The sequence below is a fragment of the Vombatus ursinus genome, unplaced genomic scaffold, assembly GCF_900497805.2.
Source record: "Vombatus ursinus unplaced genomic scaffold, bare-nosed wombat genome assembly UNPS02004704.1, whole genome shotgun sequence".
In the NCBI taxonomy this organism is placed as follows: domain Eukaryota; kingdom Metazoa; phylum Chordata; class Mammalia; order Diprotodontia; family Vombatidae; genus Vombatus; species Vombatus ursinus.
In genome coordinates this window covers 2,084,976-2,112,906 of record NW_020944482.1, presented here as the reverse complement: position 1 = coordinate 2,112,906, position 27,931 = coordinate 2,084,976, and the positions used below count along the sequence as shown (strand labels likewise).

Genomic DNA, 27,931 nt, shown 5'->3' with positions numbered 1-27,931 from the left:
CGCACACTTCTCGCGCACTCCCCTACGGCGCGCTGGGACGTGGCAGCTTGACGTGAGGGCGTGCGTACGCGGCCGGCAGTGAGGTAGCGCTCATGTTGACGTTGTCTCTGTCCGGAAGTGGCTTGGCTAGGCGAGAGCGGCCATGTTGCGTCAGGTGAGAGTTGTACGAGTTATTCTGTAGAGTTGATTATACGGTTAGAGTTAGGACTGGGGTCACAGCAAATGGTGCAAGTGGTGGCCACGGGGTTGTAGTGATACTGTCTCAAGGAAGCAGAGGAAATCCTGGGGTCCTTGAAGTGAAGGTGTGCAGTGAGAGGACTAATTTCTACTTCGTATTCAGTAAGGGTTCCTTGAAATCCAACTTTTTTTTTTTATTTGGCAGTCCTTTCCCGGGTTTTGATGACAACGATGGTTTATTTTTTATATCTATGTATCCTTAAAGCGCTTTCAGAAATTTATAGTTGGAACGGACCTCTTATTAAATGTATTGCAACTTCATCTCACAGATGAAGAAACGGGACTAGAGAGCTTTAGTGACTTGCTGGGGGTCAGAATTTGACCTCGGAGCCTAGTTCATTTGGCGAAGGCATTGTTGTGCTTTTGAAAAAACAATGTAGTTCCAGCAATTGTACTTTAAAACACTGATACATTTTTATTAGCTAAATTAGGGATAGGTACTGGGCCTGTGTTTTAATTGCTAAAGGTACCTTCCCGATAGGGAATGCCCACTGTACTGTGTTGCTTCTCATATTTTTAAAATAGAGGTTTTAGTTGCCTGATCTGTAGAATTAGATTAGATTTAATTGAATTCTAAGAGCTACATAGTTCAGTTAATTTCAGCAAGCATTTATTTATTATAATATTCATAAGAAAGCACCTGTAAATCAAGGTACTGGGGATGGAAGGTATAGAGATGGAAAAATGAAAGAGCCTCTGTCCTTACAATCCAGTGGGAGGGAGGACAAATCATGTACACAGATAAATGTGATACAGGATAGACTATTATGCTAGTAAAGGAGAGTTCCTGATACATTGCTCAGGAGGAAAATTGAAGTAGAAAGTTTTTTAGCTGGTATATTCGAGAGGGCTTCCAGGTGGATATAGTCTTTTAACTGGACTTTGTTGCAAATGGATTTCATATGCAAGTTGAGGAGGGAGTAGGAAGATTATTTTGGTAGCTGGGTAAAGAGTAGTTTGGAGAGAGAAACAGGAAGGCAGTTACAGTAGTTCTGGTGAGACAGATTTCTTAACCTTTTTTTCCTTCATGAATTCCTTTGACAGAATGGTGAAACCTAAGGATTCTTATCAGAATAATGTTTTTAAATGCATAAGTTAGGATCTCAAAGGAAACCAGGAAACATTATTAAAATGTGGTTGACAAAATATTTTGAAAGTCCACACCTCATGTTAAGAACCTCTGATTTAGAAGATTAGTAGTAAAGGGAGATAGGGAATGTTAGCTTCAGGGGCCATTAGTATCAAAGGGATGGTTTTTAAGGATATGAAAGACCAAAGCTTATTTGTAACATGCATGTTACATGTAACATGTGGGGAAGGATGGTCCATCCCACTCAAATTAGTTCCAGGTAAATTGCTAATGTTAGCTTACTACAGCATTACATTTGACATTTTATTTTCCTAAGAAATAGCATTTTTTTCTAAGCAGTTAACTTTTATGTAGTGATTTGTGGTTAATTACCCTACTTATGTTTATGTCCTTTTGTTTAGTTATAGCTTTTCTGTGGCAGTTTTGAAGTGAAAGACTGTAGCAACAGCAGATCTCGATTCATTCATTTTTAAGTTGTTTAGATACTAAACTATAGATATGCACAAAAATGCCAAGTACTTAAAATTATCATCATTATTCGATTAGGTCTATGACTTCTTTGACATAGGGAATTCCTTATATGAGGATACCCTGTCAATGCAGAATTGACACCTACTCTTGGAATATAGAATTGCTTGAGCACTTTGCCTTTACTACACAGCCACCTGTCTTCCTGACTGCCAGAATACTTCGGTGCTAGGTATTTTAAAGCACATTTAAGAGAAATAAAGACATAGTCTCATTCTTTGGAATTTTAAGATCCACCATTTTATCAATGTAGGCACATTAAAAAAGTTCATTCTTGATGGTTTGCTGAAGACTTTTTTTTACATCACTATTACTTCCCCAATTAAATACTTATCTGCCATTCCTGAGAGCATATACAGTGTTCTATACTAGTAGTCCACAGTTTGTTTTTTTTAATTTTTCTGAAAGGAGGGAAATATATTTAAACATTAGTCCTCTGTAACTGATGGGTCTTTACATTAATTTGAATGCCAACTTTGTTTTGTTTTCCTTTGATATTATTGTTCACATTGCATAACTTGTTTTCTCATTCTTAGAAGTCTAATTCCTCATATTTGTCATCTTTAATGGTGCAATAATATTCTTTTACATTCATATGCCAATTTTTTACTATGCTATTTACCACTTAATAGGCACCTACTTTGTTTTCAGTTTTTTCCTGCAATGTGGTCATTCTTCCATGGAGGCAGATGGTAATCCTTCCACATTTTAGTGCATGTTTTTCTAAATTTCTATGGTCATTCTTCTTTTAACAAGTTTTACTGTTCCTTGAATGGCAGTGTTTCTGAGGCTATACTCATTAATTTTCCAGCTTGTTAGGACCTGTCATTGATTGTATTCTGAAAGCCTAGGGGTGCCTCTGTATTGGAATAGAATATTAATGGAGGGGTATAGACATATGTATGTTTATTCCAAATGTTTTGGAGTTGAGGAACCTCTTGAAGACAGCAGGTCTTTTATGCTCTTTTATTTGGATTATAGATATTTTGTCAAAAGGTTAGGAAAGAGAGAAACTAAGAATTAAAGAGTATAGTTGGTAAATTATGCTTGGAGGCAACCAGTTCAACTGACACATCTGCTTTATTGAATTATTGTTTTACCTCTAAAGATCACTTTATCAAAGGTCAGCTAGATTCCTTTAAGAAACACTCAAGAGCCATTCTTGTATGTGTACTGTACTAAGCTGTGAGAGGCATGTGGAAAGATACTTTCCCAGTCCTTAAGCTTATAGAAAAGATAATGAATTTATATGGATAAAAATTACAAAGCACTATATGAGAAAATGAATTATCTAGCTTAATGCGTTTTATGCCTTTCTATAAATTGATTTTTCCTTTCATCCCTCCTCACTTTTATTAGGTGATTGTAATCAACACAAATGAGTTGATAATCAAGTCTTTTGCTATCATGCCTCTATATGGTAAAGAAATTATGTGTTTACTGTATTTAGTCAATTTCTAGGCTCTTTTGGCCTCCCGATGATAATAGCTTTTTATCTGTTAAATTAACATAGGAAATGTTGGTAGTTTATGTAAATTTTTATTCTTTTATCCATTTCCTACTTTCTGTTAATTTTTTGAATAACTTTTGATTACACAACATTGATTTTGATTTTTGTTCTAACTAGTCTGTGGCAGGGCTAGCTTAACTTTGAATCTGTATTTTACAGTAATTATCTGGTTTGTAGTTGTTATACACCTTTTCATAATGTCTGTAAGGATATAACTGCTATTTAGGATTTTTGTAAAATACAAATTCCTTTGTGAATGCTTTTTTAAAAAAAAAAAGTATCATTTTCTTAAAAAAAAAGTATCGAGGGAAAACTTAAGCATCTTAAGCAAGGAAAGGTTGTCTTAGGCCATTTTCCTTGATAATTGTGGCCAAGTTATTGAGAAGTAAAGAAAATTTCTTACACTACGGAGTTGTATTCATTGTTTATTTTCATGCTTACATATACAATTTAATGTTTTCTATTATTTTACTTTACTAGCCTTAAAATGCTGAGATCGTTCCCTAGCTCCAAAAATTATAATTTCACCAATACTTTCATAATTGTCATTCCATTTAACCAATCACTGTTGAAGTGTTTTTTGGAATTGGAAAATTGATACAAAATTAACATGTATCGGAGAAAGGACCTTTTCTTGATACAAAGAAAAAACTGGTGAGCTCTCTTTGGTGCTGCCGTAAAGACATTTTGCCCATAAGATGTATTGATGGCATTGTAACCATCAGCCATTTGGGGATCTGTCAGCTCCATACCCCTCATGAGCTGATCTAAGACCAAAGGCCCTGCCATATATCACAAATAACTAGTGAAGACTCAATTTGAGCTTCATACCTGAGGAACCAAAGCATCACTATCTTCAGTCCCCTGAAACCTTACTGCCTATAAAGAATATACTTTAGTGAATCGCAATAAGATACATAAGCTTTGTGCATGATCTGGTCATTCCTTTCTGCGGTCGGGGCTAGTTTACCACAAAAATCAATTATTCAGAAAGCAGTTAGTTGCTCTTTAATGTAGGAAATAATAGGAGCAGGAAAATTTGATTACTCTTAAATTATTCCTGTGAACCCAAAAACAATTCTATTCTATCTATATTGGGTGGGAAACCTGCAACCTCAAGGTCACATGTGGCCCTCTAGGTCCTCAAATACAGCTCTTTGACTAAATCTAAACTTCATAGAACAAATTCCTTTAATAAAAGACCTCAGGTTCCCCACCCTGATGTAGATAATTGACTTAGAAATGCTTTAAGATATAGTTAATTCTTTTTTTTTGTGTGATGTTATTTATTGCTCACTATTTCTAGCATCCCTTGGTTTTGTCCTTGAAGAATGTACTCATCTGTGGATTGGTACTTCTATGTAATCTACAACGCTTTGTTTTTTTTTTTCTTAGTCATGAGCAATATCTTATGTCACTTTTTCACTTTTCACTGTTTTTTCCCTGTGTCCACTCCCGCAATGTGCCCATTCAGTGCAGTTAATACTATTAAAACAAATATTGATTTAATTTTGAGGATCTAATTGAAAGTTTTTGGGAGAGAGGCAGCAGCAACATTTCTCTGCTTTCTCATCCTTGTAAGCTGAAATTGTTTTGGTGATGTTCTTTTTGCTTATGCTCATCATGATTATTGCAATGTCAAATGACCAAGCAGCCTATAACATAATGTGCATTATTACCTTTGAATAAAATTTATTTTTCTAGGGGGGGAAAAACAACAATGCCCCTAAATTTGACTTGTTTCTTATTTTCTTTCTTGAAGGCAGGGAGACTATTGACATGTTAACTGGGGTAATCTGATGGATCTTCCTTAACTCTTGGGATCACTAGTGGTATTGGACACATACCTTGGTTCACTCTATTTTATAGCTAGGTGTTGCAGTGGGTAGAGTGCTGGACTTGGAGTCAGAAAAACCTGAGTTCAAATCCTGCCTCAGACCCAGCAGTGTGACCCTAGGCAAGTCACTTAACTTGCCTCAGCCTTATTTCTTCATCTGTGAAAGGAAGCTGGCCTCCAATGCTGTAAATCTGTGATCCTGTGATAATCCATGTCTTCCCTGTTCTCTCTGAGGCAGTGATATCAAGAGAAAGAGGACCAAAATATATCATTGTTGTTCAGTTCTTTTTCAGTTGTGTCCAACTCTTTGCGACCCCATTTGCAGTTTTCTTGGCAAAGATACTGGAGTCATTTGCCATTTCCTTCCCCAGCTCATTTTACAGATGAGAAAACTGAGGCAAACAGGATTAAGTGACTTGTCCAGGGTCAAATAGCTAGTAAGTGTCTGAGGCCAGATTTGAACTCTGGAAGATGAGTCTTCCTGACTTCAGACCTGGTGCTATATTCGTGGTGCCACCTAGCTGCCCCAAAATATGTCATGGAGACTATTACAGCCATTTGAGAAATCCATACCCCCAAGGCTTTTCTTATTTGTCTTCCTAAAACTAATTAGGTGTGGTTCAATTGGTAGTCAGCTTCATTTATTTATTTTGTCTCATCTGTATTAGTGTATTGAGAAGGTTTAATTTTGATTCTGATTTTGTTGCATTGCATCTTGAATTAGACCATTTGCCTTTTAGGATAGTAATGATGACACTGAAGATGTTTCACTGTTTGATGCCAGTGATGATGAGTCAGCCAGAAAGCCAAGGAAGGTGAAAATCAGGTATGGATATACTTGTATGATGTTGGTGTCTTGGGAAGTTCTGTCCTGTAGTTAAGTACACTGTTGCATTGAGGTTGGGTAAGGATGATTGCATTATACTTCTTTGTAGGCCTCATTTCCAAAATATGTAGAGAACTGAACCAAATTTATAAGAATACAAGTGATTCCTCAATATGAATATGAACAGACAGTTTTCAGATGAAGAAATTAAACCATCTATAGTCATCTGAAAAAATGCCCTAAATCACTATTAATTAGAGAAATGTAAATTAAAACTCTGAGGTACCACCTCACACCTATCAGATTGGCTAATGTGACAAAACAGGAAAATGATAAATGTTGGAGATGATATGGGAAAATTGGAACATTGTTGGTAGAGTTGTGAACTGATCCAACCATCCTGGAGAGCAATTTGGAACTATGCCTAAAGGACTGTAAAACTGTGCATACCCTTTGACCCAGCAATACCATTTCTAGGTCTGTATCCCATAGAGATCATAAAAGTGGGAAAAGGACCCACATGTACGAAAATATTTATGGCACCTCTTTATGTGGTGGCTAAGAATTGGAAATTGAGAGGATACCCATCGATTGGGGAATGGCTGAACAAATTGTGGCATATGAATGTAATGGAATACTATTGTTCCATAAGAAATGATGAGCAGGCAGACTTCAGAAAAACCTGGAAAGACTTGCATGAACTGATACTGAGTGAAATGAGCAGAACCAGGAAAACATTGTACATAGTAACAGTAACATTGTATGATGACAAACTTTGATAGACTAGGCTCTTCTCAGCAGTGCAGTGATCTAAGACAATTCCACAAGACAGAAAATGCTATCCACATCCAGAGAAAGTACTATGGAGTCTAAATGCAGATTGAAGCATACTATTTTCTCTCTCTTTTTAAATTTTTTTTTCTTTCTCGCAGTTTTTCCCTTTGGTTCTAATTCTTCTTTACAATATGACTGATGTGGAAATATGTTTAATATGATTGTACATGTATAGCCTTTATCAGATTGCACACCATCTTGGGGAGGAGTGTGGGAGAGTAGGGGGAGAAAATTTAAAACTCAAAATCTTATAAAAGTGAATGTTTAAATCTAAAAATAAATATTTAAAAATAATGTGCATTAAACTTAAAAATATACTTCTTTGTATTACCTTTAGTTTGTAAATCTTTATATTGTGGGATTGGTGGAAATGTCACTTTAAATTTTCTGAGCAAATCAGGTATATAAAAATCTCGATTTATAAACAAATTAGGAAATGATTTGACTGTATAAAAGAATAACAGATTGCATTGGATGAGAAAGTATGGATGGATTTTGATCACCATTGGTGAATGTGGAGGGAGTGCCCAAATCTCTGTCCCTGATTCATGGAATGATCAGTCAAGGTTCATTGTAGCATAAAACATACTTGACTAATAATCAGGAAGCCTTAGTTTCAGCCTTTACTATCTGTGTGACCTTGGGCAAATCATTTACTTTTCTGGCTCTCAGGAGCTTAGAATCATAGAGCTGGAAGAAACCCTAGAGGCCATAGTTTTTTCTACATCTGTAAAATGAATTGGACTAAACGAATTTAAAGGTCTTTTGTAGCTCTAACATGCTATACTTTTATAATTCTCCTTACTGAATGCCAATTATGTGCTCAATATTTTCCCCCTTTAACAAATTACCATAGTGTTTTTTTTTAATTATTAAGTATTTTATTTTTCCCAATTACATGTAAAAACAATTTTTAACATTTTGAGTTACAATCTCCTTTCCCTCCCCCCTCATTGAGAAGGCAAGCAATTTGATACAGGTTATACAGTGTAGTCAGACAAACATTTTTATATTTGTCATGTTGTGAAAGATAACAGACAAAAAAGGAAAGGATAAATTAAGAAAGCTGTAAAAAAGCATGTTTCACTTTATATTCGGACTCCATCAGTTCTTTCTCTGGGGATCGATAGCATTTTTCATAAGTGCTTCAGAGTTGTCTTGGATTATTGTATTGCTGTGGATAGCTAGGTCATTCACAGTTGATCATCATACAGTATTGCTGATACTGTGTGCAGTGTACTCCTAGTTCTGCTCATTTCTTGTATCACTTCATGTACATTTTTCAGGTTTTTCTGAGAGCATTCTGCTCATCATTCCTTATAGCACTGTAGTGTCCCATCACAATCAAATACCACAACTTGTTCAGCCATTCCCCTATTGATGAGCATTCCCTTAATTTCCAATTCTTTGCCATCAGAAAAGAGCTTCTATAAATATTTGTGTACATACAGAGTCTTTTTCTCTTTGTTGTTGTTTTTGTTTTTTTTTTAATCTCTTTGGGATCTAGACCTAGTGGTGGTATTGCTGGGTCAAAGGATATGCGTAGTTTTATAGCCTTTTGGTCATGGTTCTAAATTGCTCTGCAGAATGGTTAAATCTGTTCAAAATTCCACCAACAGTGCATTAGTACCCTGATTTTCCCACATCCTCTGAAGCATTTATCATTTTTCTTTTCTGTCATATTAGTCAAGGTGTGAGGTTGTACCTCAGAATTATTTTAATTTACATTTCACCAATCAGTAGTGATTTAGAGCATTTTTTTCATATGGCTATAGATAGCTTTGATTTCTTTATCTGAAAATTGCCTGTTCATATCCTTTGACCATTTATCAATTGGAGGATGGTTTATATTTTTTATAAATTTTACTCAGTTCTCTTTATATTTGAGAAATGAGGTCTTTATTAGAGAAACTTGCTGCATTTTTTCACAGTTATGATTGCTAACTGTATTTATCTCCATCCTATTATCCCTGTTTATTTTATTCTCGCTCTTCTTTTATCCTATCCCTCCTCAAAAGTGTTTTTAATTAATTTACTTTAAACTTAAATACGCAATAAGAAAAGAAAAAGAAACATAAACTTAAATACAAAATAAGAGAAGAAAAATAAAGTATTGCCATGTGCCAGTAGAACATGAGAGGATTCAAAATATACAGAAACATATTTCCATTTCAAGAAAGTCTGTATAATATATACTATGCATTGTGTTCAGAGCTGTCCATCTTTTCTTTGCTTCCTTGTAAGTTTTCTTTTGCTCTCTACTTTACACTTTTTACTTTGTCTTTCTCCCCTTTTCCTCCACCTCCCCAAGAAGGTACAATTAAGCGGGGATATATTTTTTACATACACACACATGTACATCTATACACATACATAAATATACGTACATACATAACAGTGTTTTTCAAAAATAAGTTCTAGTATTGCATTTAAATATGATTTGGTTTACAAAATTCAGGAACACAGCATTCGCTTACTATCAATCAGTAAGCATTTATTAAATGCCTACTGTGTGCTAGATACTGGGGATTCAAACACAAAGAATGAGCCATACTCTACTTTGAAGAAGATTATATCTTGGGTAGATAACACATATATATATATATGTGTAAGTACATTCCGAATACATATATACAAACTCAGTGCAAAGTAGGGAGGGAGGGTGGGCAGACATTAGCAATTGGAGAAAAAAAGAAAAGCTTCAGGTAAAGGTTGTGCTAGAGCTTTCTTTTGAAGGAAGAGAGAGGTAGTCTCTGAGGTCAAGTTGAAGAAGTGCATTCCAGGCATGAGGACAGCCAGAACAAAGTCATGGAGATGAGAGGTGGAGTGCAGTGTTTGATGAACACAGAGAAAGCCAGTTTGGCTAGACAATAGTGTGCAAAAATGTGGGAAATTTATAAATAGGCTGGAAAGGTAGGTATTGACTAGGTTGTGAAGGGCTTTAAAAGCAGGAGAGTTTGTATTTTATCCTAATGGTATAGGGAGCTACTAGAATTTATTGAGTAGAGGACTAACATGCCTAGCTCTACACTTAAAGAAAATCACTTTGGCCAGTTTGTGGAGGATGGAGTAGATGTGATTTGAGTAGGGAGAACGATTAGAAGGCCATTGCAACAGTCTAGCTGATGGGTAATGAGGGCTTGAACTTAGGTGATGGCTATATGACTAGAGAGAAGAGATGACAAGATTTGGCAAGAGTTTGGATAATGTAGGGAGGAGTTGAGGGTAATGCCAAGGTTTTAAACCTGGGAGATAGAAAAAAATTGTTGTGCCAGGTATGGTGGCAAACTATAATCCCTACTATGGTAGGTTAAAGGTAGTGATGGCTTGAGTTCAATAGTTCTGAGCGTCAGTAAGGCTAAAGCTGATTAGGTGTTTACACTGAGTCTGGGAGTTACCAGACTGTCTGAGGAGGGGCAGATGCTCCAGTTTGGAAATGGAGCCCATCAGAGTTTCTGTGCCAGTCAACATTGGGGTTAGGCCTGTGAGTAGCTGCTCAATTTCCAGGCATGGTGAGATAGGGAGACTTAGTTTATTAAAAAAAAAAAAAAATGAAGGAGAAAAACTAGACTTATAGGCGTTCTCTCTCTTTCACATCCAGAACTTCATCTTTTGCTTCCATTCTTTTGAACTGGGTGTTCCTTATGTTTGGAAATACAATCCCTTCTCACTTCTACCTCATAGAATCCATCTCTTTTAAGATGCAGCACAAGCACTACCTTCCATGTGAAGTCTTGCCTGATTCCTTACAACTGCTGTGGCCTTCTTTCCATAAACACTTTGTATTTATTTATTCTCTTTATAGTCTATATATTTATATATCTATTAATTCTATTCTTTGTTAAAGGCAGGTAAGTGGCATAGTGGATAGAACTCCACTTGGAATCAGGAACCCTGAGTTCAGTTCTGGCCTTGTATACTTAATAGCTCTGTAACCCTGGGAAAATCATTTAACTTCAATGTACTTCAGTTTCCTCATCTATAAAATGGGAATAATAATAGCATCTGTTGCTCAGGTTGTTGTAAGGATAAAATATGTGTAAAGTGCTTGGTAAACCTTAAAGCACTGTATAAATGTTACCTACTATTGTTATCAGAATTATTATTTTGTATATACTTACACCTGTACTTATTTCCCCATTGGAATGTCAGCTCCTTTATAAGTAGGGATTATTTCATTTTTGGTATTTGTATTCCCAGGGCCTAACCTTATTTTCCTCATAATAGGTATTTAATAAATGCTTATTGATTGGTTGATTTGGATCTGATGAGTTATGTCTCTGGGACATTCAGTTTGAAATGATTAATATGCAACAGTTGGTGATTTAAAAAATGAAAATCTGAAGAGAAAGAGACTGAGACTAGATATTTAGATTTGTGAGTTGTCTACATAGATATGGTAATTAAATCTGTGGGAGTTGATGAGGTGATCTTGAGAAAGAGTGTATAGAGTATCATAAGGATTGTGATGGAGAGATCACAAAGGTAGGGAAAAAAACCCCAGAGAGGAGAGGCTTTCAAGGAGGAGAGTAATCAATAGTGTCAAATGCAGAAGATGAGTCAAGAATGATAAGGACTAACAAAAAATGCCATTAGATCTGGAAATTAGACAGAAATGAACAATTAAGACATCATTAAATTATTATTAAGACATAACTTTGGAGAGTAGTTTCAGTTGAGTGATTAGGTCAGAAGCTAAATTACAAAGGGTTGCAGAGAGAAACTAGAGACAGTGAGTGTAACTAGCTTTTTTTTTTCTGGAAGTTTGGCTGAGGAAGGGAGGAGAGATAAAGAATGATAGCTTGAGGCTGTATTAGAGTCAAATGAAGGTTTTTAAGAATGGGGCAGACTTGGGCAAAGTATGTGAGACTTTCCAGCTATTATATATTACTCCCTTTCACTCCCTTTTTGCTCTAGCCAAATTTAACCTGTTTTTTGTTTCATCAGCAGTATTTCAGCTCTTGCACTGGTTGTTCCCCATTCCTGAGATGCTCTTTCTCTTCATTTTTTTGGAACCTCTAGTTCCCTTCAAGGCTCATTCCAAGTGGTATCTCCTTCAAAAAGCATTTTCTGCTTCCATCTAGTTGTTAGTGTCTTTATTACTGTATTTCAAAAATAACTTCTCCATAAATATGTTACATTCTCCCAGTATTCCCTGTGGGCAGAGACTGCTTCATTTTTATATTTCTGTTTCCATTGCCTTACACAGTTCCCAGTTAGGCACATGAAAACTTATAAATGCTTGTTGATTGATTGAAGTAGAAAAGAATAGCTATATAGAAATTGGGTCATAAAAATCTTGTACTTGCAAATGTCAGTGCCTTAAAATGGTCTATTCTGTCTAATATTTTTAATGAAATAAAATATTTCTGATAGATTTAGCTTAAAAGGACTTCTGAGGGCCTATGAAGTTGTTCTCTATGAGTTTATAGGGCCCAAATCTTAGGAATTGTTTCTTCTTAGATAGGTAAATAGCATTCTTAATTCTTAGAGTTTTGTGGTAGTTTAGATGAATATAAATAATAATTTATGCAAAAAATTTTTCATGGCATATTTTCTGTGAAATTAGAGTTTTATCATATTGAGAGATAGTGTGGCATAATAGATGGTCAGCTTTGGAGTTAAGAAGATGATCTAGGTTCAAGTCCTGTCTCTGACAAATATTGTTTTTGTGATGGTGAGCAAGTCAGTCTCTCAGTGCTCTAGACCAAACTTTTCTGACCTTGCACCCTTATCAGTAAAAAAAAAAATTGAACATATACTCCCCCAATATGTGTATATTATAAAACACAAAAATAATAATTAAAATACAGAGGTAAAAGTGGAGTAACATTTGATCCTAGAACCAATAAGGGAAGGTCTGGAATTTATTTATGGTCAGACCTGCACTTGAGGAAAATCAATTTGGCTGCTGTTATCCATGATGGAGAGGGGAGGAAAAGAGACTGGAGATAGTGAGAACATTTAGAAGGCTATTGGCATACTACTGCTAGGTATGTATCACAAAGAGATGAAAGGGAAAAAATATATCTGTGTGTGTTTGTATATGTATATATGTATGTATACACACAAGCACAAACAAATATTTATAGCAGCACTTTTTTGTGGTGGCAAAGAATTGGAAATTGAGGAGATACTTATCGATTGGGGAATTGCTGAACAAGTTGTGGTATATGATTATGATGGAATATTATTGTGCTGTAAGAAATGATGAGCAGGATGGTTTCAGAAAAACCTGGGATGACATATATGAACTGATGCAAAGGGAAGTGAGCAGAACCAGGTGAACATTGTACATAGTAATAGCAATATTGTAATGATGATCAACTGTAAAAGTATTAGTTACTCTGATCAGTACAGTGATCTAAGACAATTTCAAAGGACTTATGTCGAAAAATACTGTTGACCTCCAAAGACAGAACTAATGAAGTCTGAATGAAGATTGAAACATAATTTTTTCACTGTCTATATTTTTCTTGCCTTTTTTTTTTTTTTTGCAACATGACTAATATGAAAATGTTTTGCATGATTTCACAAGTATAATTGATATCACATTTCTTGCCTTCTTGGTGGGTGGAGGAGGGGCAGGAGGGAGAAAATTAGAACTCACATTTTTTTTTAAGGAATGCAGAATAAAAAAATAAACAATAAATTTATTTTTAAGAGAGGAAGACTATTGGCAGAGTACCTGGTGAGAGGTGATGAAGGTCTAAGCTAGGATGATGGCAATGTGAATAGAGAGAAGGTGGAGATGTGGAAGTAAAAATAAGATTTGGAAACTGAGTGATATGTCTATGTGGGATAAAGGGAAAAAAGGAATCTAAATTGACACTGAGGATATGAGAACCTGGGTGCCTGAGAGGATAATGGAGTCTTTAATAATAGCAGGGAAGTTTGGAAGAATGAGCAGTTGTCCTGAGGTATCAACATCTAGCTTGGGGAAGATTGGAAGAGTATGTTAAAGACAAGCCACATGATGATTGACTGTTTCATTAGTGGGGGTCAGAGGATGTGATCTTTCACATTATATATGTTGATCACATAGTCATGTATTAGCTCCATTTTGGAGATCACTGCCCTGGACAACTCTTTTAAGATTGTAATTTGCAGAATAATTATTCGTGTGCATTGGTAATTTCTTCATTCAGAATTCCTCATACCAGTGAAATTACAGATCTAGACCATATATTGTGATACGGCTGAAAACAGATATTGTCACTGTATTTCAAAATGTTTGTCGAATTGTTTATTAAAACAGAAGCTAGCTACTTTGAGCCCAGAAAATTATATCATGTTGCTCTTTTTAATGATTGAAATAATTATTTCTGTTTTAAACTTTAGAATGTTCTTTTTCATCTCACTTTACAGGATAATGTAATTATAGTTTTTGCATTATGCTTTTATTTACAGGCACCCGGTGGCATCATTTTTCCATTTATTCTTTCGAATCAGTGCAATAATTGTCTATCTTCTGTGTGAATTGCTAAGCAGCAGCTTTATTGCCTGTATGGTGACAATTATCTTGTTATTATCATGTGACTTTTGGACAGTGAAGGTATGCTTTATTTTTAAATATTCAGCATTTAATCAATCAATAAATATTAAGTACTGGTCAGACACTATGCTAAACATTGAGGATACAAAGAAAGGCATAAAACAGGCCCTTGAGGAACTTACAATCTCAAAGGGACAAGCTGAAAAGGTTGGGGAAGAAGGAGGAGGATGAATGCTGAAATTCTGTAGCCACTATGAGAAATGATCTGAGGAAGTGAGTGTTTCAGAGTTGATTTCATCTTGCAAAATGATGAGTTTCTGGTGATCATGAAGTCCAGGAAAGTAGCTCAGTGGAAAATGATGAGGTGAATTCTCTAGGTGCCCCCTTTAAATGGTGGAAGGTCTGAGAGGAGCTCTCCATTATCTACACTCCACCCTTTCCATTCAGAGGGAGGAATATCCTCAGGGGCTGGGAGTGCTAAGGAATTTCAGAGTTCATTTCGTCTTGATAAAGCAGGATTGTTTTAAAATATCAAGGGACATGAGACCTGCCAGTTTTAGTATATGTATTGCCAAAATGAATACAGTTTGAGACTTTTGTAGATATGTTTGGCAGGGGTTAATTGCCAGAGTTGTTCCGTCCTGTTAAATTATACCAAAAAGCAGAGATAGAGTAGAACATTACCCCTACATCTGTGATTCTCAAACTTGTCCATGGGAATGTGATGTTCCAGAATGATAGTTTTTCCATGTAAAATATTGTTACTGTTTCTTGATGTAAAAATAGGCTTAGTTTCCTCTTTTTTGTTCCAAAATTTTCCCCACACCTTCTAGGTCTTCCAGATTAGAATTTATGAATCTCGTGGTTATATTTTGAGCCCCGAAGTGTTCTATGACTGAATTAGTTGGGTGAACCCTTCATATTTGGTTGTACTATGAGTCACTCCTAGCCTTAAAAAATAAAATAGTGATTTTTTCCCTGGAGACCTCATTGTCTGCTTCTGTAAAATCTGTAAAATGAGCTGGAGAAAGAAATGGCAAACCAGTCCAATATCTTTACCAAGAAAACCCCAAATGAGGTCAAGAAGAGTCAGATGTAACTGAAACAACAGAACAAGAAAACATTGGTCTCTCCTAAATATTACTTCTTTTTTTGATTTTTGTGGCATTTTTCTTTCTCTTGATCCTCCTTCCTGTCTGCCATTCCCTTCTTAGTCTTCTTTAATGGATCATCATCTATTAGTACAAGTCATTAAACCTTGCTGGGCCTCAGTTTTGTTATCCACAAAATGAGGAGAATTGGACTAGATGACCTTTGAGGTACCTTCCCACTCTCAAGCTATGATACTATGTTCTCTAGTCCTCCTTAATTATCTTGGCTGCCAAGAATCTGTCCTGGGCCATCTTCTCTTATCAACATATGCTTTTCATTGGTGATCTTGGATATATTTATAGGAGCAATTATTTTTATGTAGATGAATCCCAAATTTATATATACAGCCCTCCTATTCTGTCTCCTCTAGTTCCACATTTTCAGCTTCATGATGGATATCTAAATGTCACACCAGTACCTTAAGCTTGGTATGTCTATGCCTAGGTTCACTGTCTATCATCCTGGATCCTATCCCCTTCACCAATTGTCTATTTTTGTCAACCATTGTCCTTGTCACTCAGGTTTGAAACCTCAGAGTCATTTTTTACTCTACTCTCCCCCTTAATCATTTGTCAAGTCTTCTCTGCACTGCCACCTTCTTAAAAGATTTGAGTCTCTTTACTACTCATTGATTTATTGTAGTAGCCTCCTTGTTTGTTAACCTGCCTTTCAGCTGTGCCCTTCTTCAGTCAAGCTTCCAGAATAATATTCTAGGGTACAGGATTAAACATGTCATTCCTCTGCTCAAAAACTTTTAGTTACTCCATGTGTTTCCAAGATAAAATACAAACTCTTTAGCCTGGCCTTTAGGGCCCTCCACAGTATAGCTCCTCTGTACCCTTCCTGCCTGATTTCACATTACTCCTCACTTCATGCAGTCTGTGATCTTGCCAGATCTGAATACCAGCTGGAACCTGAACTATACCTGTTTAACTTGAGATAAAATATATAAAAAGCTTTGTAAACCTTAAAGCTCCATATAAATTCTATTATTATTTCTTCTGCCTCTACATTTATACGAGCTTTCCCCCATGCCTGGAATGCACTCACTCCTCATCTGTGCTTTTTTGAGTTTCTTTGTATTCGAGGTATCTCAGGTTCCATCTCCTTTGTCATCATCATAGCTAGCTTTATATAATTCTTAAAATACAAGCTTTTTACAAATATTATCTCATTTTATCACAACAGTCCTTCACAAAGACTTCCATTATTTGCCCTTTTATTAGTGTTCCCTTCATCCTCAAATATTTCTAGACAATCAGATCTCTTTGCTCCTTTTACTCAACTTGTATCACACTTAACCTGTGTTTTTGTTGTATTTTCTCTTGCTCACTCCCCTAGCAGGTGCCATTTACTTTTTTTTTGTATGCCCAGTGTCTAGTACAGTGCTTTGCACATAGTAAGCATTTAAGAAATATTTGCTGAATTGTTATTGCTCTTTGAAAAACTGAGCATATGCATAGTACTGAAACACATAAGTCTAAGAGTACTGCCATGTACAAAAAGTCAGTATACTAAAGGGAGAATAGGATGACTAGGTTATTAGCTATCTAAGAAGGGAGCTACTGTATGTGTAAGGGATGTTGGAGTTGGCATAGATTAAGTGTTGTTATGGAAACTGGGCTTAGTGTAGCTATTTTAGAGTGTCTGCTTTATGTCTTAGGGAATCGGATTTGGACATATTAGGAGTATGTGTTCTGAATGTCCCTATAAATTGATTTTTAGTAGCATTGTTAGGGGCTTAGGGTGCCTCCAAGAATAGAGGTAGCTAAATAAAGGAAGAAAGGAAATAAGGCAGGGAAGGAAGCAGAGGGGTGAGAAGAGGTCAGGTCAACAGAAGAACAAGGGTATTAGAGATAAAAGAGAAGAATGGAAGATGGGTCAAAGTGTTTAAGAGAGAAAGGAATTGTTGATTGTGGAAATTCTTACTCTTTTTTTCTTGTTTACTTATATTTTTCCTGCTGTTGCCTTATATTATCCATTAATCTTTGGCCAGACTTAATTCTTCCTAATTCCTCATTTATTTTCCTTACCACTGGATATGAAGGAAATGAAAGTATTTGTTGAGTATCTCTATTGAGGGTTGAAGTGTTTGTTAGTGGTATACGTGTGTGTGTGTGTATGTGTGTGTGTGTGTGTGTATAATTTTTATTTTCTTTTAGAATATAACAGGGAGACTTATGGTTGGCTTGCGCTGGTGGAACCGTATAGATGATGATGGAAAGAGTCACTGGGTGTTTGAGGCTCGAAAGGTAAATTTCTTCCATTATTTTGTCATTTGGTTATGGGTAGTTTTAAGAGTATTTTACAGGTGAAGTATATAATATTAGAAACAAATAGAAACAAATTAGAAACAAAGCTACTTAATAGGTAACCCAAAATCACTTGCTAAAGCCAGTGATCTGACTGGGATGAATTTGTAAAATCTCTTAGATTGTTTAGCCCATCATTTTTTTAATTCACAAAAAAATAAAGCATATCCTGTTCTAGTAAACAGATGAATTGGTTAATTATAAATTAAGCTCAATATTCTTTCTGTAATTTCTTATTGACCTCAGCTCAGCATTACTCTGGTATCTTGGTATGGCTCCCTGTTTTCTTAGGATAAAAGTGTCAAGGATTTGAGAAGAATTGTGGCTAAGGAGACATGAGTTTGAATAGCAAAGTACATTACGTTGTACTTTGTACAACTGTCACCTAGGACCCTCTAAGCTATCCTTACCAAATGATCTTTCTATAGTGATAGATCTCTAGGTTATCATCTGAATGTCTTTGTGTATGTGATTGTATTTTTAGATATGGTGTTTCTTACCAAGTTCTGGACTTGTTGATAATAAATAACACAGAATACACTATTGAATTCAAGTTCTTTCTTAGGAATTGAAACAAGAGAAAAGGACCTCTTCAGAAGCTGAGTCACGAATTTTTTGGTTAGGATTAATTTCCTGTCCAATTATGTGGGTGATATTTGCCTTTAGTGCTCTCTTCTCCTTCAAATTGAAGTGGTTGGTAAGTACCAGTTTAGTGAATCACATTTTAAATAGAAAGTTGCTGCCTTCTTTGTAGTTATTTAAATAAGCAAATAAACAGCCGTCTATGTATTGTGTGGATATTACCTGTTCCCCACCTTATAACCCTATTCCTATTGGAAATAAGCAATCAAAGGATTTGTCTCACCTAGTTTTAAGAACAGGGAGGTATGCAGAATTGTTTTAACCTTTCTTCTGATAATTAAAGGTGATAGCTTGGGCTAGATTGTGTAGGCTTGGAAAGGAAGAGCTAGGTTCAGATTCTGCCTTAGAACATCACTAATTCTATTCTTCTAGGTAACTCATTTAACCTCTTTATGTTTCAAACAGCCCACCTGGACTGTTTACTACTATGTATTGTCTACCTAAACTGTTCCACTGATCCACAGCTCTATTTCTTAGCCAATACCAGATTGTTTTGATGATTTGAAGCAGGTTTCTCTGATAAAGGCCTCATTTCTCAAACATAGAGAACTGAGTCAAATTTATAAAAATCAGAACCATTCCCAATTACTAAGTGATCTAAAGATATGAACAATTTTCAGATGAAGTAATCAAAGCTATCTATAGCCATATAAAAAAAATGTTCTAACTCACTATTGAATGGAGAAATGCAAATTAAAACAATTCTGAGGTACTACCTCATATCTATTAAATCAGCTAATAGGACAGAAAAGGAAATTGAGAAATGTTAGGGGGGATGTGGGAAAAATGAGACATTAATGCACTGCTGGTGGAGTTGTGAACTTATTTAGCCGTTCTGTAGAACAATTTGGAATTATGCCCAAAGGGCTATAAAACCATGCATACCCTTTGATCTAGCAATACCACTACTATGTCTGTATCCCAACAAAAGAAAAAAGAAAAAAGAAAAGGATCTATCTGTACAAAAATATTTATAGCAGCTCTTTTCTGGTAGCAAAAAAGTGGAAATTTAGGGGATGCTCATCAATTGGGGAGTGGCTCAACAAGTTGTGGGATGTGATTATAATGGAATAATATTGTGCTGTAAAAAATGATGAGCTGGATGCTCTCAGAAAAACCTGGAAAGTCTTAAGTGAGCTGACGCAAAATGAAATGTACTGTGTGCAAAGTAACAGCAATATTGTAAAATGATCAGCTGTGAATGACTTAGCTATTCTCAGCAATACAATGATCCAGGACAACTCTGAAGGACTCATGATGAGAAATGCTATCCATCCCCAGAGAAAGAACTGATGGTGTCTGAATACAGATTGAAACATACTTTTTTAAACTTTTCTTTTTTTTTCTTGAGGTTTTTTGTTTTGGTTTATGTTTTCTTTGACAGCATGAATATTATGGAAATGTTTTACACGACTCCACATATATAACCTATGTCTAGTTGTTTGCTTTCTCAATGGGGGGCAGGGCAGTGTGAGTGGGGAGGGAGGAAGGGAGAGAATTTGGACCTCAGTTTTAAAAATGAATGTTAAAAATTGTTTTTGCATGTACCTGAGGAAAAAATGAAATGATAAAAAAAAAAAGAAATGACCTTGAAATGACTGACTAATCTACTCTAAAACCAAACCAAAACAAAAACCAAAATTATTCTACCATTCAGTAATCTAGTTTCTTAGGCCATCCAGTCATACCCATCAATCTGCTCTTAGCTTCGAGGTATTGAATACTATGAATGCAGAAGCATTTATGAAGGGCCTATTGTGTGCCAACTTCTGTGCTAATCATTGAGGATGCTAGGAGACTGTCCCTTCTAGGAACTTATATTCAATAGAAGAAGATAATACTTATTATGGGAGTTTTGTATTTTGATCAGGGAAGTCAGAGAGAAACTAGAACTCAAATACATTTTTACTGAATCTAGTTGTTATAAATACTCAAAACAGTGGCTCACCTATGCAGTCCTCATCTTAATTTATTCACTTATTTGTAAAGTATAATTATCTCTGGAAACATTTGAAAAGTTTTTTGCAAAGAGGGTAACATCAGGACACATAAGTGTGTAACTTAATTTTTCACATAATAAACTCATTCCTTTCACAATCATCTCTTGGGTAACTTTCTGTTTTGTGAGCAGCCCACTTGTAATCATGAGATAAAGGTAAGGTTTGTTTTGTTTTTATTTTAACATTATTTGAGAAGACTATCAAATGATTTTTCTCCCTTTTTCAGGCAGTAGTCACCATGGGTGTGGTACTACAAGGTGCTAACCTATATGGCTACATCAGATGCAAAGTAGGCAACCAAAGCAATTTAACCAGTATGGCTACCACTTATCTTGGAAAGCAGTTCTTGAAACGAGTAAGTATTTTCTGGGTGGAAGAGCATTTAGAATAGGAACAAAAATCAGAACCAGTTTTGTGCCTGGTCAGCATTTAATACAGTGATTTTTATTTTGAAGTTGTGACAACTTAGTTCTGTTAAGTAAAATTCCCCTGTATACAAATGCTACAAATACATTTGTATTTAAAGTTATATAATATAGGTTAATTTTGATTTAAGAATTTGAGGGATTTTAGACACACCTTTGAAGTAATTGGAAACGTTCTAGGGTTGTTTCAAATCGATGAATGAGAAATGGTGACCTAATGCTTTGTCAGCTCTCTGGTTTGAAGATCAATAATAAAACTAAATTTACTTTTTATGAAAATTTAATTGTTGTACATTATTTTAGTATGTTATGAAGGTACAGAATTAAGCTATTTTGAAGAATTTTTACACATAATAATATTTTGGGGGTCATAGTGAAGAACAAGGTGAAAAAAATAGGGTCATGTCAGTTTTACTGGAGATACTAAGAAAATTTTCAGAGGGCAATGTTTTCATATAGTTTCAGTATACTGTGAGTGATAACTTGTAATTTTTTTGGTGTCATCTTTCCCTTAAATAAAATTTCTAATTTTCCTTAAAAGTAAAGTGACTTTGAGTAGCAAAAATTTGGTCAAAATTACATAATAGGTAGTTTAGGTTATTGTAACTTGATGCTATCCACAGTAAGTATTCCGATGAATGTTGATGAATGAATTCTTATGAATGTACCTAAAAAGCAGCAGTCAGTGTAGTATCAGTTAATGATAATTTCTAAACAACCGAGGGTAGAAACACACACATTTTAACATAACCTTCGTTGAAGTGAGGAGAATTTAATAGGGTAACTTAGTCAATAAGCATTCATTAAGCACCTACTCTGCAAGACATTGTGCTAATGTCAGCTATTTCTGCTTATAGGTCTTTCCCTCTTTGTCCTTTGATACCTTTTAAGAGTATGAATTATTTTAAATTTAGTGTGAAATTTTTCCCATTTTCTCAGAACATTAAAGATGATCAGATATCTTGAAGATAAAGAGAAGAAATACATCTTGTTGTATTGAGGAACAACTGAAGAGATTGTCTTGATCCTTTTGGAGTCGAGTAAATATTTCAGGGTGGGGGAAATCATTAGAGATTTTTCTCATTTAAATAAGTTTTTTATAGGAAGATAATGCTTTTGGCATAAAATCTGTCTTAGGATTCTTTTTTTTTGTTTTTTTAAGGTTATTGCCTCAAAACTGAATAGGGTGTGCATATTCATAATTTTAGAAGAGGGAAAATTATCTAAAATAGGAGTTATGTTGAATATTAGCTTGCATTTCATAAATCATCTCCACTTGTACAAAACACTATATATCATGGTAAAATTTTCACCTAAATTATAAATAAGCAAATAAAATTATATGCCATACCCAATTTGTCAGTACTGTTAAATTTAAGTAATTTTAATGGGAGGTGTTTATTTTGGTTTCTTCAGCAAACTATTCATTCATGTGCTATTTATTATATGTAACTTGCTGTAGCAATCTGTATAGTTTATATTAGTGTGTGTGTGTATGTACATATATATGTGTTTATATATGTATGTATGTATAGTTTCTATGCTTCTAATTAGTTGAGGTATAGCTGTACATTTCACTTTAAATTCTTATTTTGGAAAACCAAGCATAATGAAAATTTCAGTGACACAAACTGTAGATGTAATAATGAATTACTTTTTGTGTTAGGTTGAAAATAATTATTTATTGACATGGCAAATGCCTAAAGTCACATTTTGCTTTTAGAATTTCTTTTGTTATTGAGAGAATTGGAATATTGGAAATTATAGGATTAAATTATAATATATTTTAATTGTAAAATGTATTTTACTTAAGTAGTTCTGTAAATTTTAGTTGTATACTTCGCCTGAAAGGATTGCTTTATAAATATATGTATTGTAAAAAAAAAATAAGATTTTATTTAATTGGGTAAATTGCCTTTAGTGACAGTCATGATGCACAATCATTTTAGTGTATTGTTTTTAGAAAATTTTCTTTTTGTTAAGTGGAAAATATCTTTGTTATATATTTGATTAATTAAATATTTCTGCCCTGCAGAGTGATTATACACACACTCACCTGGTATAAGAGGACACATTTAGTCAATCTGTCTTAAGTGCTGGGAATATAATGAAAGGCTAAAACTAAAAATCAATCCCTGCCTTCAAGGGGTTGATATACTCTTTTGAAGCAAACATTTTACCCTCCCTCTGAACCCATTCAGTTAGGCTCTAGGCATTCTCTCTGGCAATCTATAACTTCCTAGTAATAGAAAGGGTGTTGGATTTGGAGTAGAAGGATTTGGAGTTGAATCTTGACTGATTTATCTGAACCCAGACAGTTAACTTCTCAGGACTTCTCAGGGTCCCTCCGAAGTTTAAATCTGCAGTCATATGTATCTGAGTTTTGTTACATTTTAGTGTGGGCTTTACTTATATTCTTGTATACATTGTGCATATTTTTCTTCTGCCCCTACATTCTTCACTCTGTATCACTTCATCAAGTTCTTCCTTCGTGGCTCTGAATTTTTATTATTGTTTTGTATGATGTAATAATATTCCTCAGTTTATTCCACAATTACCCAATTGTTAAAAACATTTTGTTACTAATTTTCAAAATTATTGCCAGTAGTACTGCTATGAATTTATTTGTGTATATGGTTTTCCTCTTTCTGAAATTAACCTCCTTTGTAGTGTAAATACTATGTATATTTTGTATATTATACATTTATATATAAATTCTGTATATTGTCTCTGAGTCAAAGGGCATAAACCCTTAGTAACTTCTCTTTATTAACAAATATTTTCTGAATATTCCAGTTTTGTATTAAGGTGCCTTATTTCTCACAACTTCGATAACATTGAATTTTCATATCTTAACTAATTTGATGGTGTGAGATCTTGCTTGAAAATTTTTTAAATTTGTATTTCTTTGGTTACTAGTAATTTTGAGCAATTTTTTAGACCATTATAACTTGGATTTATTTTGAAATAAATAAAATGAATTGATAAGTTGATAAAGTTATAGATTAAAGGTTGTCCTCTAGTCCAACCTCTTCATTTTACTTAAGATGAAATCAAGGCCCAGAAATGTTAAATGACTCACCCAAGATTAGATCCAAATAAGTAGAACCAGGATTCAAATCCTGATGATTTGACTCACAATCCTTTCCCCTCTACTGCTGCTCTATTGGAGGATGGCTCTTGCTCTTATAGATTCATGTCCATTCTCAGAATTTGAACTTCAGTTTTTGTAACCTTGCTTGAATCATTTGATCTCATTAGGCCACAGTTTCTTTATCTGTAAGTTTAGGAGGCTGAACTAGATGGTTACTAAGGGCTCTTCTAATTCTGTAGTTCTGTAATCTTGGGCAGTTAAGTGACGCAATAGATAGAGTGCTGTACCTGGAGTCAGGAAGACTCATCTTCTTGAATTCAAATCTGGCCACAGACACTTATTAGCTTTGTGACTCTGGACAAATCACTTAACACTTTTTGCCTCAGTTTCCTTATCTGTAAAATGAGCTAGAGAAGGAAATGGCAAACCACTCTAGTATCTTTGCCAAGAAAACCCCAAATGGGGTCATGAAGAATCAGACACAACTGAAAAAGTAGTGAACAACACTAACAACAATTTTGTAGTGGTGGAATCTTATACTAAATGCTGATATTTCCATCCACTCTATCCCCTCCATTTGTAATGTTTTGCTTATAGCTGTATTGGTTTTTGTGCAAGAGCTATTCTGCCTAAAACCATTCTTTATCTTTACTTGATCTTCCATTTCTCCACCCATCCCTGTCCCCTGAGTCCATCACCCTTGCTCTGGTTTCACTTCTTTTCCTCATTTCTCAACAGTCTTGACCCGATGGTTGACCAGTTAAACTGTACACTATTACTTACTCTTGAATCCTTTGTCTCCTTATTCTGTAACCAGTCATGCTGTGCCAATGCCTAATTTTGCATTAGCATCACCATTTGCCTTCTCTGCTTCTATTCACATTTTACTAAATACTGCTGGATGAAATTACTCCCAAAGCTATGTATGAATTAGTGAATTAATGAAGCATTTATTAAGTGCTTACTGTGTGCAAAGCATCATTCTCAGTGCTGAATGAACTAAAAAGTATTCACAATTCCATACATTTTGAGCCATTGACTCCATTACTGGGCTTATATCCCAGGAATAAAAAGCCCCCATATATTCCAGAATATTTATAGCAGCACTTTTTGTGATAGCTAAGAACTGGACATAAAATAAATGCAAATCATTTGGGGATGGCTAAACAGATTGTGGTTCATGAATATAATGGAATATTGCTGTGTTGTAAGAAATTATTTAAGTAATGAATATAGAGAAGCATGGTATCTATATGAGATGATACAGAGAGAAATAAGCAGAGCCAAGAAAACAAATATACACTAACTACAACAATGTACAAGGAATAGGGATACCAAAAAGTAAATAACAACCAAATTATTAAAGATCAAAAGGACTTGAAATAAGAGATATGAGAAGACATGCCCAACCTACACTTTTATGGAGGTGGGGGATTCACAAGTATTACATATTGCACACATTTTAGGACTTTTTCAATGTATTGATCAGTTGTACTGATCTCTGAAATATTTGTCATATGTGATGGCTGTCAAGGAGAGGTAAGGGGAGAGAGAGATATGTGGGATACTATTGCAGATGAAGCAGAAAATATCAATAAAAACATTTTTTAAATGCTCTATAATACAAGCAGATAAAACAACACAAGGTACTGAAAGTAGAATGAGTACTAAAACATCATTGGTAATTGGGAACTGTTTAACAAAATAAAAATACAATAGAATATAGATAATATATGGTTTTCTAAGTCAATATGTGGCCAGCAATGATCCTTTGATCCTTTTTTTTCTTTTAGAGAGGCAATTGGGGTTAAGTGACTTGCCCAGAATAACACAGCTAGTGAGTGTTATGTGTCTGAGGCCAGATTTGAACTGGGATCCTCCTGACTCCAGGGTGGGTGCTCTATTCGCTGTGCCACCTAGCTGCCCCACTTTGATCCTTTTTAGAAGCCTCCTTTCTATTTGAATTGGATTGTTTGACATCTTATCTAAACAACCCAAACATAAGAAAGACTAAAATACCAAGGAAAGAAAGATTAATAGCATTAATTACTTGGTCCCTAGACACCATTAAAAAAAGACTGAACTCTAAGGTTAGAAAGGGAGGGCTATTAAGATATCTTTATTAAAAAGTACACAAGGGACTAAAAATGAAATCAGAATTTAAAGAAAGAGAAATGATAGTGAAGAAGCAGGTGAATCAATGTGTTTTGTCAAACAATACGAGGGAGCAAAAATGCGCTAGAGGAATGCTGGATCCAGGGGAATTGTGATATGCCCTAATAAAGAAAGATAGTCTTCAGCAAAACAAAGAGCTACTGGAGAATGAGATAATTGGCAGAAGGCAAGGGTTGAGGTAGGGGGAATGGAAAGGGGAGGTCTCAAACTGGGGTGAACATTGAAGAACATTCCTATGGAAGAAGACAAGTTGATAATCAAGCATTTATTACATGCCTACTATGACATTGTGCTAATATCTAGGGATTAGGGATACAGAAAAAGGAAAAAAGGTCCTGCTGTCAAGAGTTCACAGTGTAAAGGGGAGACAACATGTAAATTACTATAAAAACTGCACACAGGCAAGATAAGTTGGGGGTAGTCTCGGAGGGAAAGCACTAAGGTTAAGGTGAATTAGGAAAGGTTTCCTGCAGAAGTGGCTCTTTAGTTGAGACTAAGATAAGTGTTGGATAGCTTCAGAACCATAGGTTGCAGGGCTTAGGTTGAGGAGGATAGGAGGGAGTATTATGGAGAATGGAGAATACAGTAGAGGGATTTGAACAAAAGCAGCTGGGTATTCAGAATCACTAGGATGGGGTGAGTCTGATGGGGAAGTATGGTAATCATTGAAAAATAAGTTAATCTAGAGCCATGAGGGGGGATAGTGATGGTGGTGGTGGTGGAGAATTGCCTGGAGGATGCCAGGGGAGCATGGCAGACCTTGGGGAGATAAAAGTAACCACAGATGGTGCCTGTCGGGACCTTGATAGAAGAGCAAGGTGGGCTAGTAGATTCTGCTAGCCTAGAAGAGCAGTACAGAAGGACCTAGGCAAGGCAGGCCCTAAGGAGATACAGATGGTGATAGATGGTGCTTGCCTGGAACTCAGTTGAACAATGCAGGACCATGGCTTTTTGGAGAATCCAGGCCAAAGGTGTTTGTAATGGGAGAGAGGGACCCTACAGTGGTTTAATTTGGATGAAGTTGGAACATGTGGAGCATGGCATATGTTGTCATTTTTTTATGTATTGATTAGTTTTGAAGAATTTTTTTTCTTTTTAAAAAAAGTTCTAAGTAATGATTCTTAAGGATATACAGGGAAATGTAAGTGATACAAAACAAAAGTTGATTTAAAACAAAAATTTTAAAAAAAGTCTAATAATATGTGCAGTATTTCACACCTCTGGACCACCCAGCTCTGAAAAGAAGTGTTGTCTTCTCATATCTATTCTTTGGTGCCAAGTTTTGTCTATTATTTCAGAACATTCATGTGCTTTTTTTGTTGTTACTGTTCTATTTACATTGTTGTACTCAATGAGCACATTTTTTACAGTTCTCATTTCATTTTGCATTAGTTTATGTGTGCTTCTCTGTATTAATCATATTTGTTTTTTTCTTACTGTACTATGTAACATTACCCCATTTGGTGGGCATCTACTTTGCTTCCGGCTTCTTGGCTATTTGTGACCCCATATAGAGCCTTTTTTGGGGGGGGCAGCATTGATCTTCTTGATATGAATAACTAGCAGTAGATTCTCTGGATCAAAATGTATGAACCTGTTCGTCAATCCCTCACCGCCCCCCCGCTTCTTCTTCATCTTCTTCTTCTTCTTTTCTTTCTTTTTTTAGGCAATTGGGGTTAAGTGACTTGCCCAGGGTCACACAGCTGGTAAGTGTCTGAGGCCAGATTTGAACTCAGGCCTTCTGACTCCAGGGCTGGTGCTCTATCCACTGTGC

The 27,931-nt window shown here is 35.3% G+C and overlaps 1 protein-coding gene across 2 annotated transcripts; it reads left to right on the top strand.

Moving 5' to 3' along the window:
- The first annotated feature begins 71 nt into the window (after window positions 1–71).
- LOC114026929 (Golgi apparatus membrane protein TVP23 homolog B-like) lies at window positions 72–23,512 on the top strand. Of its 2 annotated transcripts, XM_027840698.1 has the most exons (7): window positions 72–154; window positions 5,943–6,028; window positions 14,273–14,417; window positions 17,672–17,761; window positions 18,387–18,518; window positions 20,690–20,818; window positions 21,828–23,512. In XM_027840698.1, the coding sequence occupies exons 1-7, from the start codon at window positions 143–145 to the stop codon at window positions 21,852–21,854; spliced, it is 621 nt and encodes a 206-aa protein (XP_027696499.1). In that variant the 5' UTR covers window positions 72–142; the 3' UTR covers window positions 21,855–23,512. The 2 variants fall into 2 exon arrangements, with proteins under 2 accessions (XP_027696499.1, XP_027696510.1); XM_027840709.1 differs by lacking the exons at window positions 72–154; window positions 14,273–14,417 and adding an exon at window positions 186–339.
- Window positions 23,513–27,931: the final 4,419 nt, after the last annotated feature.